The sequence below is a fragment of the Neofelis nebulosa genome, chromosome 6 (assembly GCF_028018385.1).
Source record: "Neofelis nebulosa isolate mNeoNeb1 chromosome 6, mNeoNeb1.pri, whole genome shotgun sequence".
Taxonomy (NCBI): domain Eukaryota; kingdom Metazoa; phylum Chordata; class Mammalia; order Carnivora; family Felidae; genus Neofelis; species Neofelis nebulosa.
Genome location: NC_080787.1, coordinates 79,190,326 through 79,204,920, shown reverse-complemented (window position 1 = coordinate 79,204,920; position 14,595 = coordinate 79,190,326). Strand labels below are relative to the sequence as shown.

General features: G+C 41.3%; 1 protein-coding gene across 2 annotated transcripts in view; it reads right to left on the bottom strand.

Annotated features, from left to right (window-relative positions):
- MRAP2 (melanocortin 2 receptor accessory protein 2) overlaps positions 1-14,595 on the bottom strand; it is a 54,006-nt gene that overhangs the window by 14,210 nt on the left and 25,201 nt on the right. Inside the window, exon 3 of one of the 2 annotated variants that reach the window (XM_058734618.1) lies at positions 3,743-3,842. The exons of the other annotated variant lie outside the window; for it this stretch is intronic. Within the exon in view, the coding sequence (XP_058590601.1) occupies positions 3,743-3,842 (100 nt within the window). The remainder of the gene's footprint in view (positions 1-3,742; positions 3,843-14,595) is intronic. 2 annotated transcript variants of the gene reach the window in all.

Sequence of the window (14,595 nt, the reverse complement as noted above, 5' to 3'; positions counted from 1 at the left end):
TCCATAGGCATTAGCTCATTTAATCTTTACAATAATGCTAGGAGACAGATATTATTTTATTTGTACAAATGAGGAACCTCAAGCAAAAAGAGGTTAAGAATTCAGTGCAAAGTCTCAGTAGGTAAATCTGGAACTGTTTGACTCTAAAGCCCATGCATAGCCCAGTATGTGCTAGAAGAAAGCAAATCTGATTGCTAGTATCTTTGGTTCAATAGAAGGAAGAGATTAAAAATTACAGATATGAGATCATTTAATGTAGTGGTTAGTAACAGGAGCTTCAGAGTCAAAGAGGCTTTAGTTTGAGGCCAGGGCCAAGAGTTGTTTTTACCTGTGAGACCTCAGACAAATGATCCATTTCTCTCATCTGTACAGTTGGAACACTTACAGGATTTACTTCATCTTCCTGTGAGGACTTAGTGAAATTATACATATAAAGTGATTCGTAGACCCCAGCATATGGTAAACATTAAAAAAAAAAAAAGCTCTTATTATTTTCAATGATTTATCATTCTTTCCTCCATGCCTAATTATCACACAGGCAAGCTTAAATTGGTTGTTTTTTTTTTTTTCAACGTTTTTTTTTTGTTTTTTTTTTTAATTTTTTTTTTTATTTTTGGGACAGAGAGAGAGCATGAACGGGGGAGGGGCAGAGAGAGAGGGAGACACAGAATCGGAAACAGGCTCCAGGCTCCGAGCCATCAGCCCAGAGCCTGACGCGGGGCTCGAACTCACGGACCGCGAGATCGTGACCTGGCTGAAGTCGGACGCTTAACCGACTGCGCCACCCAGGCGCCCCTAAATTGGTTGTTTTATATTAAAGTTGACTGGGTGGAAAAAATAATGTCTCCTTTAGAGAAGATTTCTGCCAGATAAATGTCAAAATTACTAAGATCTAAAAGCTTTTTTAACTGATCAATTTAGGGATTTTTGCCCCATGTCTGCTTCTTTCAGTTTTCTATTATGATATACTGCAACCAAATGCCAGATATTATACTACCTCAGACTCAAAAAAGCATTTCAAATGTGGCCCTGAGGGCTGATCCATTATTTTATTAAAGGAAAAGTAGGTTAGACTTTCTCCTTAACCTCATTAAAAGCATAGAGTTACAATGACCCTTGTTCTTTGATTGAGATTATCCAGAACCACCATCAAAAGAAAAACCATGTAGCAATAGGACTGAACTGCCAACTGAAAGATTGGAAATCCAAGTCTCAGCTACCCAGGGTCACCACGACATATTAAGGAAATGTATCAGCCAGGACTCCAAAGAAAGAAAAACAACAGGCACGTGCGTGTGTGTGTGTGTGTGTGTGTGTGTGTGTGTGTGTGTGTGTGCCTAACTACTGAGAGAGAGAGATGTATTCTGTCTGTCTGCCGATCCAACTACTGAGAGAGAGACCGATTTATTTTAAGGAATTGGTTCATGTGACTGTGGTTCATGTGACTGTGACTTTAGCAAGTCTAAAATGTGAAGGGTAGGCTGACAGGCTGGAGCCCCAGGGAAGTTACAGTTTGAGTCAGAAGGCAGCCTTCTGCCAGAATTTCTTTCTGCTTGAAGGAGGTCATTCTCTTTCAAGGAAGGCCTTCCAATGATTTGATGAAGCCACTAATTTTATGGAGGATGATCTGCTTTGCTCAGAGTTTATGGACTTAAATGTTAACTCATTTAAAAAAATGGGATAAAATGTTATCTCATTAAACACACACCACTTAGAATAACATTTGACCAAATATCTAGGTATCATGGCCTTGACACATAAAATTAATCATTACATGAAGTCACGTTTTATTCAGGGTTAGGGTGTTCTCAACCATAAAGATCACCTGCATCCTATATTAAACAAACACATCCCAATAGTCCTTCAAAAATCTATCTGTCCCTCTGAAGAAAAGGAAGATAATAGCGTTGTTATTCCCTGACCACTCTATGAGATGTTCTCTAATCTGAATTAATCCTCAGCTTTTCTTACTACTGTTGCAACCTGCACTATATCTTCAAATTCCTTGGACCAATATAATAGAAGCAAAGGCATGTACAGATTTTTATAAGGACATGGAAGAAAGCAAAGATCCAGGTCTTTTTATTTAATTTTTTTAAGTAGGCTTCATGCCCAACACAGAGCCCAACATGGAGCCTGAACTCACGACCCTGAGATCAAGATCCAAGCTAAGATCAAGAATCAGACTCTTAACCAACTGAGCCACCCTAGCACCCCAAAGGTCCATGTCTTTTTAGTGGCTTTTTAATGGCTGTTAAAGAGATTTTCAACCATATGTCTCCATATGCTTCAATAAAATGGTATTTTCCTTTCATTTAAAAACTGTTTAATTTTTTTCTACACCTTAATGTCTGAAAATAGCTAAGTGAAGGGCAGAACTGTTCTCTTTAGCCAGGCATTTGTTACAGTGCAAGTGCAGGCGGAAGAGTGAACAGACGTTGGAGAGTGTGTAATGAAATATAACAATGAGAATCCTGTTACCAGGCTATGAGGATGAAGTGAGCTACCAAATGTGAAATGTTCAGACTTGTGCTAAATTTCTTCAATTTATTCTCCCAGGTGGCTCTCCATCATTCCCCATGCTGCTCTGTGCTCTGTGCCCTAGAAAGCTGACCTCTGATGGAGACTGGCTGCTGGTTGTGCTACTGTGATCATCCAATGGAGATCTGGTGCGAGGTGGGAAGGAGAGAGGAAAATAGGGTCTTGGTACTTAATTTGAGGCTCCCTCCCTGAGAGGTCACATGGGCTAGTTGTGTCCCTCAACTCAAAGTCACGGCTCCTTTTGGCCACAGGACTCCTGGGTCCCCTTCAGATCTAGGGTGGAAACTACTCCTCACTGTTGCTAGCCTGGAGTGAGGTCCTGTAATATCCTGTAGGGTTATCCTCCCATCTGGCCACAACCTGTGGATAGTCCCTTCATCAAAAGCACATCTAATTACCTAATTTGAGTGTGCTATTTCTGCTGGCTGGGACTAACTAAAAAGGGATTCAACATGTTATTTTTCCTTTTGTTTGAAGAGTTGGGACAACAAAAATCCTCTAAAACATTTCTGAGTTTTTTGCAATCTATAACTGAGAAAATACCTTCTGATGTTACTCAGTGTTCTTTAACCACCGTGTCATAATTTCCTCCATAAATCCAAAGCCCAACTCAAATGTTCTTTATCCTGCCATGAGAATTACATAGTCCTTAGGGTTTCTCTTTTTATCCTAGTTTCAAGGAAGCTCAGTGTTGAACTCTGTTTATTGTCAATAATTAATTCATTTAAGTACCCCGTAATAACTATTTCTGTGCTCTATGATATGCTTTTAAAACGGGTTTTCATCTGATTTTGCTGTTTTCTTTTTCTTTCTTTCTTTCTTTCTTTCTTTCTTTCTTTCTTTCTTTCTTTCTCACTGTTTTTGGTCTCGCGAGACATCGAAATTCTTTTGGGAGTAAGGAGAAAATACATCCTAATTAGTAAATATTTCAAAATAAAAATCAGGCCTGGAAGCAGCTTTAAGGCTTTAAGAAAGGACCATGAAACCTAGGTTCACAAGGGTCCACTTGAAAACCTCAGAGGCAGGAGGCAAAGTGCCAGGAGGAAGATGGGTCTCACCCAAAGGCAACTGAGTTCAGGCAGCAAATCCACAACTAGCCTCTTTTTTTCCACCACTGGAAGCAACCCCAGCCCCAGATATCACATCCATCTATTTAGTTCCCCATGGGGCTTAGTGACATTTAGGAATGGCCCAAACTTACTCTTGGTGTGGAGCTCCCGTCTTGGTCAGCAAAGTCAGCACAAAAAACATGAAAATCACGAAGACAGCAAGACCAACCCAAAATCCAATCACAATGGAATCTGTAAACAGTTAATACTGGGATTAGTATTTCACAGCAGCTTAAAACTTGACCATTTGAGGAAACTGAGCTTTCTGGTACATGAAATAAGAGAGGAAGTCAACAATCTGATAAGACAATCTTGACCCATTAGTCAACTGGGGACAAATAAGGTACAGAGAATGAGGGAGAGGGAAGAGTCCACATGCCCCTGGGTTTCTGTCTCAGATAACACTAAGAGACTTTGGCCTTACTGACTCTTGGTTTCCATATCTTAGTGAAGGAATCCAGGCCAGAAGGTAAACCATCTAGGTCCTTATGATTCCACTAAAGTGTCCTGAGTTAGAAAATATTGTTTTTAGCAGAGACTGCAATATGAAATTTAAAATGAATTCTGATTCAAACCAACCCATTTTGTATTTTCACTTACATTCATGTTGGAATAATTCAAGTGCTTATTACTTCTTGAGGAGAACATACGAATTGCCTCCCAATTGCTCTCCCTGTCTTCTACCTTTCCTTCTGCCTCATCTCTGTAAGAATCTACTTTACAACAGCTCTGATAATATTTCCCTTTTATAAAAAACTCTTTGGCAAAAATGGATCTGACCTTTTCCAAATTAAAAGAGATTCCATGTATAGAGAGAGCACTTTATATGGTATCTGACATCTGAGAAAAAGGTACCCCATATTTGTCAGCTATTATTGTTAAAATTATCATCAATTTTTTCATTTACCCCTACTTTAAACCCCATGTTTCCAATTAGACTAGGGAACATTGTGTCCCTGTATTTACCTTAACTCTTAGCCATAACTTCTGAAGACACACACCTTTTCAGGAGCTCTTACCATCACCTGGCTGGAGCAACTTTCCCCAACATAGAGCTAATGAAAGTGTATCCATCCTTTAAGGCCCATTCCTTACATCATCCCCTTCACAAAGTCTGGACTAACTTCCCTAACTGATGTGTTTTCTCCCTCCTTTGAACCCTGTGACATTTGTGCTTCTATACAGTGGGCCCTTGCTTGATCCTATCTTGGGTAATAGTCACAAGTATCTTTGGAACAAGGATAAGACTGGATTGTCTACACAAACCGACATACACATAATAGAGTCTCAAATCTGGGGGAAGCACCAGAGTTGTTATTTTTCATTTTCTGATCTATTCTAAGAAGTTTACCTACGTGAGATTATGGTAAGGATGCTTAGAAATATTTTTTTTTTAATTTTTTTTTTATTTTTGGGACAGAGAGAGGCAGAGCATGAACGGGAGAGGGGCAGAGAGAGAGGGAGACACAGAATCGGAAACAGGCTCCAGGCTCCGAGCCATCAGCCCAGAGCCCGACGCGGGGCTCGAACTCACGGACCGCGAGATCGTGACCTGGCTGAAGTCGGACGCTTAACCGACTGCGCCACCCAGGCGCCCCTAGAAATATTTTTTTAAATAAATGATTGAGGGGGGTGCCTGAGTGGCTCAGTGGGTTAAGCGTCTGATTTTGGCGCAGGTCATGATCTCACAGTCTGTGAGTTTGAGTCCCACGTTGGGCTCTGTGCTGACAATCAGAGCCTGGAGCCTGCTTTGGATTCTGTGTCACCTTCTCTCTCTGCCCCTCCACTGCTCACACTCTGTCTCTCTCTCTCAAAAATAAACAAAAAAATTTTTAAATAAATGGTTGGCACTTATACATTAAATGTGTTTAAATGTAAACCATCATTCTAATTAAATTATGTGGGGGCGCCTGGGTGGCTCAGTCAGTTAAGCATCCGACTTCGGCTCAGGTCATGATCTCGCAGTTCGTGAGTTTGAGCCCCACATCGGGCTCTGTGCTGACAGCTCAGAGCCTGGAGCCTGCTTCAGATTCTGTGTGTCCCTCTTTCTCTGGCCCTTCCCCTCTTGAGCTCTGTCTCTCTCTCTCTCTCTCTCTCTCTCTCTCTCAAAAATAAATAAACATTAAAAAAAACTAATTAAATTATGTGTGTATAACCCTTTTTCTAAAGTGAAGAAATCAGATTAGCAATTTACTCCGAATAATTCATATTTCATTCCATGTATAGGATTGCTGAGAGGTTAACTTTTGTTCAACAATGTTTATTCAACACTCTGGATACAAAACTAATATAATCTTTCCTTGAATTAAGAGTGCCAAAGAAATAGAAATTGTAGACTTTGCCTTATAATATAGTGGAAATGAAGTCTAAAAAAGACAAAAGGACAAGTACCAAAAAATACATGTATGCAAGTACAACCAAATGCAACAATAATGTATCAATTGTGGGGGCACAGCCTATGAAGCACCACCGTACAGGTAATGACAGTTCAGCATGCTGTACCTCATCAATTGCCTGGATACCAAAGGCAAATTCTAAAAGGTCACACCAGAGTTATGTTGAAATTCTCAGTTAAGAGTTTAACCTAGTCATGCTGATTCACATTGGAAGGTGTTCTCATTAGGACAGCTTTCACATTGGAAACAATGGCTGGATCCCCATCAGTAAGTACTTCACTTCTCTAGTCCAGGGTGGGCAGAGGTGGAGGAGGAGTGCCTTCAACCCAGCCTAGTTCCTTCTCTCTGCCCTTCTAGTGCCCCAGTGAGTTGATCAAAAAGCAGCAATAATGTGGGACGTGAGAAGGTCATGGCCCTCCCTTGAAGTCCTGAGGGAGCAGACTAGGGAGGAGCAGGGCTGTGGCTGGAAATTGAGAATCCTAGTGATCCAACAGCATTTCCAAACACTTCCTTAGTAACATGCCATCTACATTTCCTATCACAATATGCTTTAAATGGTTCTGTTTATTCACATTCCCCTTCAAATGGAATTTTGCTTCCTCTAATTATTCCCATTAATTTTCCTTTACCTTGTTCTCTGTCACATGACTTGACCCTACGGTACTTTCTTACCCTGAGCCCCTTTCAGAGGACATCAGAGATCCCCATATCATTCTAGGAATATCCAAACTCTCTTACAGTTTTATTTATATGCCAAGTTTCATGGGCATGGGCATGGCAGGGAAAACAGGGCCTCTGGCCTTCTCCAAAGCACCCTTTCCTAAAAAGGATTCAAAATAAAGGTTTATATAGAGTAAAGCTCCAATGCAGCCAGTTGGTTAAAGAAGCCAAGAGAAGCCTTCCAAGGGTGTTTTCAACAGAGCCTAGCAGTCACTTTTGTCCTGTCTAGAACCAGAACTATTTAGAGATCATTACAGTAAAAGGGTAGAGAAAATTGCCAAGGGAAATTCTAAATGGAATGTGTCATAATATAGTAACTTCCCTTCAACCTGACCATTAATGAATGGAATGAAACAGAGCTGAAGGCTGACGATAACATGTTTTTCACTGGTGTGATCATTTTTCTCCATGATTATCTTTTCTACTCCCGGGTAGGACTAGAACAACTACCCCATCCCAATACCCTCCTCCCACCACCTAAGAATAAACTGTGACCTTTCCAACTCATGGTTGTATGAAAAACAAGGATTCATACTTAACTTGAAAGAGAGGGTTCAGGATATGAGAGCCAGCACTGTCCTCACGCTGCTTCTGGCTTTAATGCATTAGGGTCAATTTTCTGTTGGGAATTCCTGGAAAGGAGTCCACAGTGGTGTTCCACAACTTGCTTTGTGCTCCCAATGACAAGTTGTGGCCTAAGCATTCACAAGCTCTAGCTCTGCTTCTCATCTTGATGACCTGGCTTCTTGCTAACTCATCCATGCATGTGGCTGGCATTATCTGCAAGCTGGCATTGAAAAAAAGCATGGAATATGGCCTCCACTGATGGCTCAGAATAAGAGGATGCTCCTTCAGTTGTTGCTTGACACAACAGCTCAAATGGTCCACTTAAATGGGTCCTAGGAGCCTACTGACTCAGAGGCTTTGTTTCTGTCTTACCTATCCAGGGCCTTCCTAAATGTCCTATTTGAGAGAAATAGCAAAATATTTATATTTTGCTTTTTTATAGCAAAATTCTTAAGAGATTTGTCTGTACATACAATTTCCAGTTCTTCTCCTCTCTTTTTTTTTTCTTGAACCAATTCCATCAGCCTTTCACTCCCACCCACTCCGCTAAGACTGCTTTAAAATCATTGCCAATAACTTCTACGTTATAAATCCAACAGTCAAATCACAGCCCTCAATTTACTTGACCTAGAAGCATCATTTGACACAAACCACCGTCTCATCCTTGAAGCTCTTTCTTTCTTTTCTTTTCTCTTCTTTTCTTTTGAGAGATGGAGAGCAAGTGGGGAGGGGCAGAGAGAGAGGGAGACAGAATCCCAAGCAGGCTCTGCACCATCAGTACAAAGCCCAATGTGGGGTTTGATCCCACGAACCATGAGATCATGACCCAAGCTGAAACCAAGAGTTAGATGCTTAACCAATTGAGACACCCAGGTGCCCCCAACTTGAAACTTTTTTTTAAAAATTTTTAAATGTTTATTTATTTGTGAGAGAGAGACAGAGTGTGAGTGGGGGAGGAGCAGAAAGAGAGGGAAACACAGAATCCGAAGCAGGCTCTAGTCTCTGATCTGTCAGCACAGAGCCCGAAGCAGGGCCAGAACTCACAAATCACGAGATCATGACCTGAGCCTGAGCTGAAGTCAGACGCTTACCGACTGAGCCACCCAGGCGCCCCTCTTGAAACTCTTTCTTAATTTGGCTTTCAGGAAACACACCTGCCCTGTTTTCTTCCTACCTTTCTGTATGTTCCATTTAGCCTCCTCTGCTATTTTCCTCCCAACATCTCCAACTTTCAAATGTTAGCATGCCACAGGGCTCATTCCTTATACCTCTTCAGTTTTCTATCTATACTCACTCATCCAGCCTCTTAACTCTGAGTACCATTTATATGCTGTGACTCTCAAATTCATACCTTCATAGCACCTCCCCCACCATCTCCTATTGGATGTCTGACAGGTCTCAATTTAACAAGTCCAAAGCTGAGCTCCTCATGTCCCTACTTCTCCCACATCTTCTCCATCTCAATTAACAGCAATTCATCCTGCCAATTAGATCACGAAACTTCAAACCAACCTTGGCTCTTCACTTTCTATTTTGCTCTATGGCCAGTCCATTGACAAATCCTATCAGGTCTATCTTTAAGAAATATCCACAATTTATGCACCTCTCACCACTCCACTGTCCCCACCATGGCCCAGCCACCATCAACAGCTGGACTATTGAAATAGCTCCCCTGAATGGCATTCTGCTTCCAGTCTCATCCTCTTCCTTCCCCAGCTTCAGAGTGGTCTTAGTAAAACCTAAGACAGATTCTACTCCTCTTCTCCAAATTGCACCTCAGAAAAAGCCTAAGTCCTTAGCATGACATCAGAGGCTCTTCTACCTCTTTCCTTTTCTCTGTTGCCTGACTTCTCTTGCCGCTCTGCCTCTTAATCACTCCCCTGGCACCATGCTGGTCTCCTTGTTGTTCCTCTCATGTTCCATTTCATTCTTGCTATGGAGAATTTTCTGGAATGTTCTTCCCCAGATACCTTATAATTCAACCTCTCACTCCCTTCAGGTCTTTTCTCAAATTTCTCCTTCTCAATAAGGCCTTCCATGGCTGGTCTACATATGATTGCACCTCCATACCCGACATCTCCTTTCTCTAATTTATTATTTTTTTCTATCACCATCTGGCATGGTTTGTTTATGTCACTTATTTATTACCTGTCTCTCTCACTAGACAGCAAGATCTATAAGATGAGGTATTTTTGTCTTTTCTGTTCACAGTTGTACCTCTAATGCTTAAAACAGTGCTGCATATAACCAGTGCTCAATAAATATTTGCTGAAAGAAAGAGTAAATGAGTGAATGTCCATTCTGCTGGTAACAAATATATGTCAGACATAGGTCCACTTCTGATACATTTCAAGGTTTAATACCAGATGCAAAACTGAGGGCAAAAGGAGAATTCACAATAACCATCAGAGATTGTCTCTCAGATGAAAGACCCTTTGAAGGTAGGAATCTTTATTTCAGCAGGTAGAAGAACCTAGTCTAACTAAAGATGGAGCTACTATTGCAGAGTATGATCCGTTACAGGTATCGTCACAGTCATTCATATCCTCAATAAATGCTTTCCCTTGAAAGGTCTTGCTTCCATTTTTCTGAAACTGCACCTAAATGGCTTTGAATTTTGCTCTGCAAAAGAAGGAGACACACTTGAAGGTCAGAACCACGGCATATTAAAATGGAAGAGAGTATACCAAAATACACAGGACGATAGGTGGCTTAATCTTGTCTATTTTCCTATATGGCTGTGTTTTTTGTTTGTCTCTTATTCTTCTCTAGGTGTCTCAGATATTGTCAGGTTGCTGAAGCTAAAGACCCCCACTTTGATCAGATCTCTCATATCAGAACAGTAAGAACTCACCCAGGCATTGTGGTTTTTTCCTGATGTGAATGTTAAAACTAACAAAAGCACTTCTTATTAATAGTATAGTAGGTAAAGTAAGTATGTAATGTGTCACACCTCTGACTACATTGTGCAAGAATTCCTGCCAGCTATAATCACTTTTAGAATGTAATACCCTCAAAAAAGATTTTCAATTGTCTCTAGAAATGTACCAACCAAAATAATAGCAGCAGGCCTCTCTTCTTGGCCCCTTAAACTAAGGAAAAGAGATAGGAGAAAACAGACAGAAAAATACAATTTGTGCCACCAGGCTGTAAAAGCATATATTGTAGGGAAATATATGGCAGTTTGCCCCGTCATTTTGATTTCCACTAAAATTCTTAACAAACAAGTAGCCTTACCTAAAGATTGTCCCAGAAAAGTAATAGATTAAAGAATTAAAATAAATACAGGGGGATGATTTCATACCCTTATAGCAACAGCCTTCCACCAGGTAATCAATGACAGCATATCCTAATGGATTTCATGCACTTTTTGAAATTTTCACAAAGAAATACTGAGTAGACAGCACAAAAGGAAGGAGTGAAAGCATTTAATTATCACTATTCACTTTAGGGATGAAGGATATATGGTTCAGTTAATGACTTTTCAAGGAACAAATACAGAAAGGCCTTGATTGAGTAAATGAGTTACTCTGAAGCTCTTTGCAGCCCCACTGGTGGAGACAGGAATGTGGGAGCCACGGATCACTGCCCCCTAATTGCCCCACTGGAACCCCTGCCACAGCCACCAGCCACCAGTGGTTTCCAGGCCCCAGGGACTCACTCATGAAGCCTGGGGTCTTGCACTCCTTCCTGCAGCAGGGAAGTGTGGACATGGGCTAGTTCAGCTGGAGGGGGCAGCTGACCAGGATAGAGATTTAGGAGGCTCCTGAGCTCCCCTCCTTCCATGAACACACTGAATATACAGCTACATATGGAGGTGTTCCCTCTGAAAGACATCTGGAAACTAACCCACTCCTACACCTGAGGCAAATGAGGAAAATACATACATGAAAATGGGTAGAAAAGGCTGAAACACAATCTTGCCATAACCCCCCACACACACACAGCTACACACAGTTGGAAGGAAACCCCCAACTTCCAGCTTCTCCCTAAGAAGGGAAGAGTTTGGACAGGATATCTAGAGCCCCACTTTTAAGACTCCCGCTACAGAAATGCACCCCTAAAATGTCTAGCTCTGACAGCCAACAGGGCTGATATCCATGAGAACCCACAGACTACAGCAAAGAAGCAGTAATTCCTGGGCTTGCAAGCCTTCACCACAGCCACCTCCCCGAGGCTCAATGCAGAGGAAGCAGACAAAAACGCCCATTTCCCATTCTTTCCCTGAAAGGGGTTTGTCTGCATACTTTAAAAGATGTATGCAGGGCCAAGCTTCTAATTTAGCACACATCTAGTGGTGCCCACCGCCATCTTCTCCAGAGGGCAAGGAAGCTGGCCAAACACCTCCCCTGCCTTCTCCCTCCAGCCTGCTCCAGTAATAAAACCAAGTCACTAGTATCTCCCTGGAAAGAGCTTGTATACAAGTCTCACATCCTAGCTTTTGTGGCTACAGCCCGAGGCACAGGTCCCCAGTCACCTGGCTCTGATACCAATGGTGTCCACATTCAGGAGTCCCACAGGACTATAGTGAACAAAGAAGCAGTTCTTAACAAGCACAGGAGCACTTTCGCAGCTATGCACTTGGTCTAGAAGAGAGGAAACAGGCAAAAACTGAAAGAGGACTTTCCCTATGTCCATTTTGACCTCCAACTTTCTAATTAATTAAGTATTTCTTTCCAGCTTTTCTCTTAATTCAGGCAAAAGATCCTGGGGCAAAGCATCCCCTGATGGAAACCGAAACTACTCCATCCTGCAATAAGGACTTCCCTGAGCCAGCAAAAGCCTGCCCATGATTGACTCCAAACCAATGATAACCTGACTCTACTGCCCACATTTGTCCCCCATTTTTCTTATATAAACCTGGAAGTATTTTCAGCACTTTGGAGACAGTCTTTGAGATGCTAGTCAGCTGTCTTCCTGATGATGGCCTCACTGATATAACTGCTTTCTTGTTTTACTATCACTCATTTCTCTGCCTTTGGATTTTGTCAGCTGCAAGTGGCCAAACCTGGTCTACTCAGGCCCTCCCAGAGCCAGGTGCTCTTACACCCCTGTGCCCCTGTTACAAAACTTCTATCTCCCAATTTCTCCCTGGGAGGGGTTTAATTGCATACTTTCCCAGCTGCTGCCTAAGGATCTGGCTCCTAATCAGGCTACATGTAGGTGCTGATCACGATTTTTCCCTTGAGGACACAGGCAAGTCTTGACATGCCCTCAACTACTAGGAGCCTAAGAACAAAGAAGTTTGCTTTGACAATCATAAACGTTTGAGAGGCAACTAGGAGCTTAGTTGATCTCCCACCCAAGACGATTCACAACTGGGGTAGGTAGCTGTTTTATCTAATGCACAGAAACAAGCCCAGAGAGTCAAGAAAAATGAAGAAAAAGAATATGTTCCAAACTAATGAACAAGATGAATGTCCAAAAACAGATCTTAATGAAATGGAAATAAGAGATTTACCCAATAGAGAGTTCAAAACAATGGTCATGAACATTGGGGGCAGGCTCCATGACATTGGTCGGGGCAATGATTTTTTAGGATTTGATACCAAAAGCAAAGGCAACAAAGGCAAAATTAAATAAGTGGGACTACATCCAACTAAAAAGCTTCTGCACAGCAAAGGAAATCACCAACAAAAGGAAAAGGTAATCTATAGAATGGGAGAAAATATTTGCAAACCAAATATCTGATAAGGGGTTAATATCTAAAATATATAAGGAACCCATACAATTCAATGCCAAAAAGCAACCCAATTAAAAAGTGGGCAAAGGACCTGAATATATATTTTCCGAAGACATCCAAATGGCCAATAGGTACATGAAAATGTGCTCAACATCACTAATCATCAGGGAAATGCAAATCAAAACCTCAATGAGATACTGCCTTATCCCTGTTTGAATGTCTATTATCAAAAAAGACAAGAGATAACCAGTGTTGGTGAAAGTGTGGAGAAAAGGGAACACTTGCACACTCTTGGTGGAAATGTAAACTGGTACGGCCACTATGATAAATAGTATGGAGTTTCCTCAAAAAATTAAAAATAAAACTACCTATGATTCAGACTTCTCACTTCCAGATATATATCCAAAGGAAATGAAACCATTATCTTGAAGAGATATCTACATTCCCATGTTCACTGCAGCATTATTCACAATAGTCAAAATATAGAAAAAACCTAAGTGTCCATCACTTACATAGGTACACACACACACACACACACACACACACACACTAAAATATTAGTTGTCCTTCAGAAGAAGGAAATCTTGGGGCACCTGGGTAGCTCAGTCGGTTAAGCATCCCAGTTCACTCTCAGGTCATGATCTTGTGGTTCATGAGTTTGAGCCCTGCTCAGGCTGTGTGCTGACAGCTCAGAGCCTGGAGTCTGCTTTGGATTCTGTGTCTCCTTCTCTCTCTGCCCCTCCCCCACTCACGCTCTGTCTGTCTGTCTCTCTCAAAAATAAATAAACATTAAAAAAGAAAGAAAGAAAGAAAGAAAGAGAAAGAAACAGAGTAGAAAAGTGGTTGCCAGGAGCTTGGTGTGGAGGAAACAGGGAGAAGCTGATAAAAGGTTATAAACTTTCAGTTATAAAAGGGATAAGGTCTGAGGATCTAACATATAACAAGATCAGTATAGTTGACAACATGTAGTGCATAATTAAAATTTGTAACAGAGTAGAACTTAAATGTTCTCACCAAAAAATAAATAAATAAAAAGGGAAATATCTGAGGTGATGGGTGTGTCAATTAACTTGATGGATGGAATCCGTTCACAATGTGTGTGTGTACACTAAATCACATATACCTTTTAAATATATTATAATTGTATTTGTCAAGTATACCTCAATAAAGCTAAAAGAACAAGTAAAAAGCCTTCCTTGCAAGGGAGGATCAAGTGAAAGTGAAGGATCATGAACACCAAGACAGGTCAGAATAGCAGCATCCAGGAAATCCTAACAGAATAAAAGCATTCCCTTTACCACATTTGCATCTCCATTTCTAGTCTTTCTTACAGCTCCTAATGTGCCCCATGAAACTGAGCTGGTTAAGAACCTAAAATTTTTATAGTGCTATGGATATTCATTCTGAAACAACCTAACATCTCTGGAATATTTAGGGAGTCACCACAACAAGACCCGGGAGTTGGCAGCAGTTCTTAGCCAACAAAGAAGCTTTGTGTTGGCCAGTCAGCATGCAGTGTGACTGGAGTTGGACAGTAACCTTCCACAGAATTGTATTTCCTTGCTCTGTGCTGGCTCAT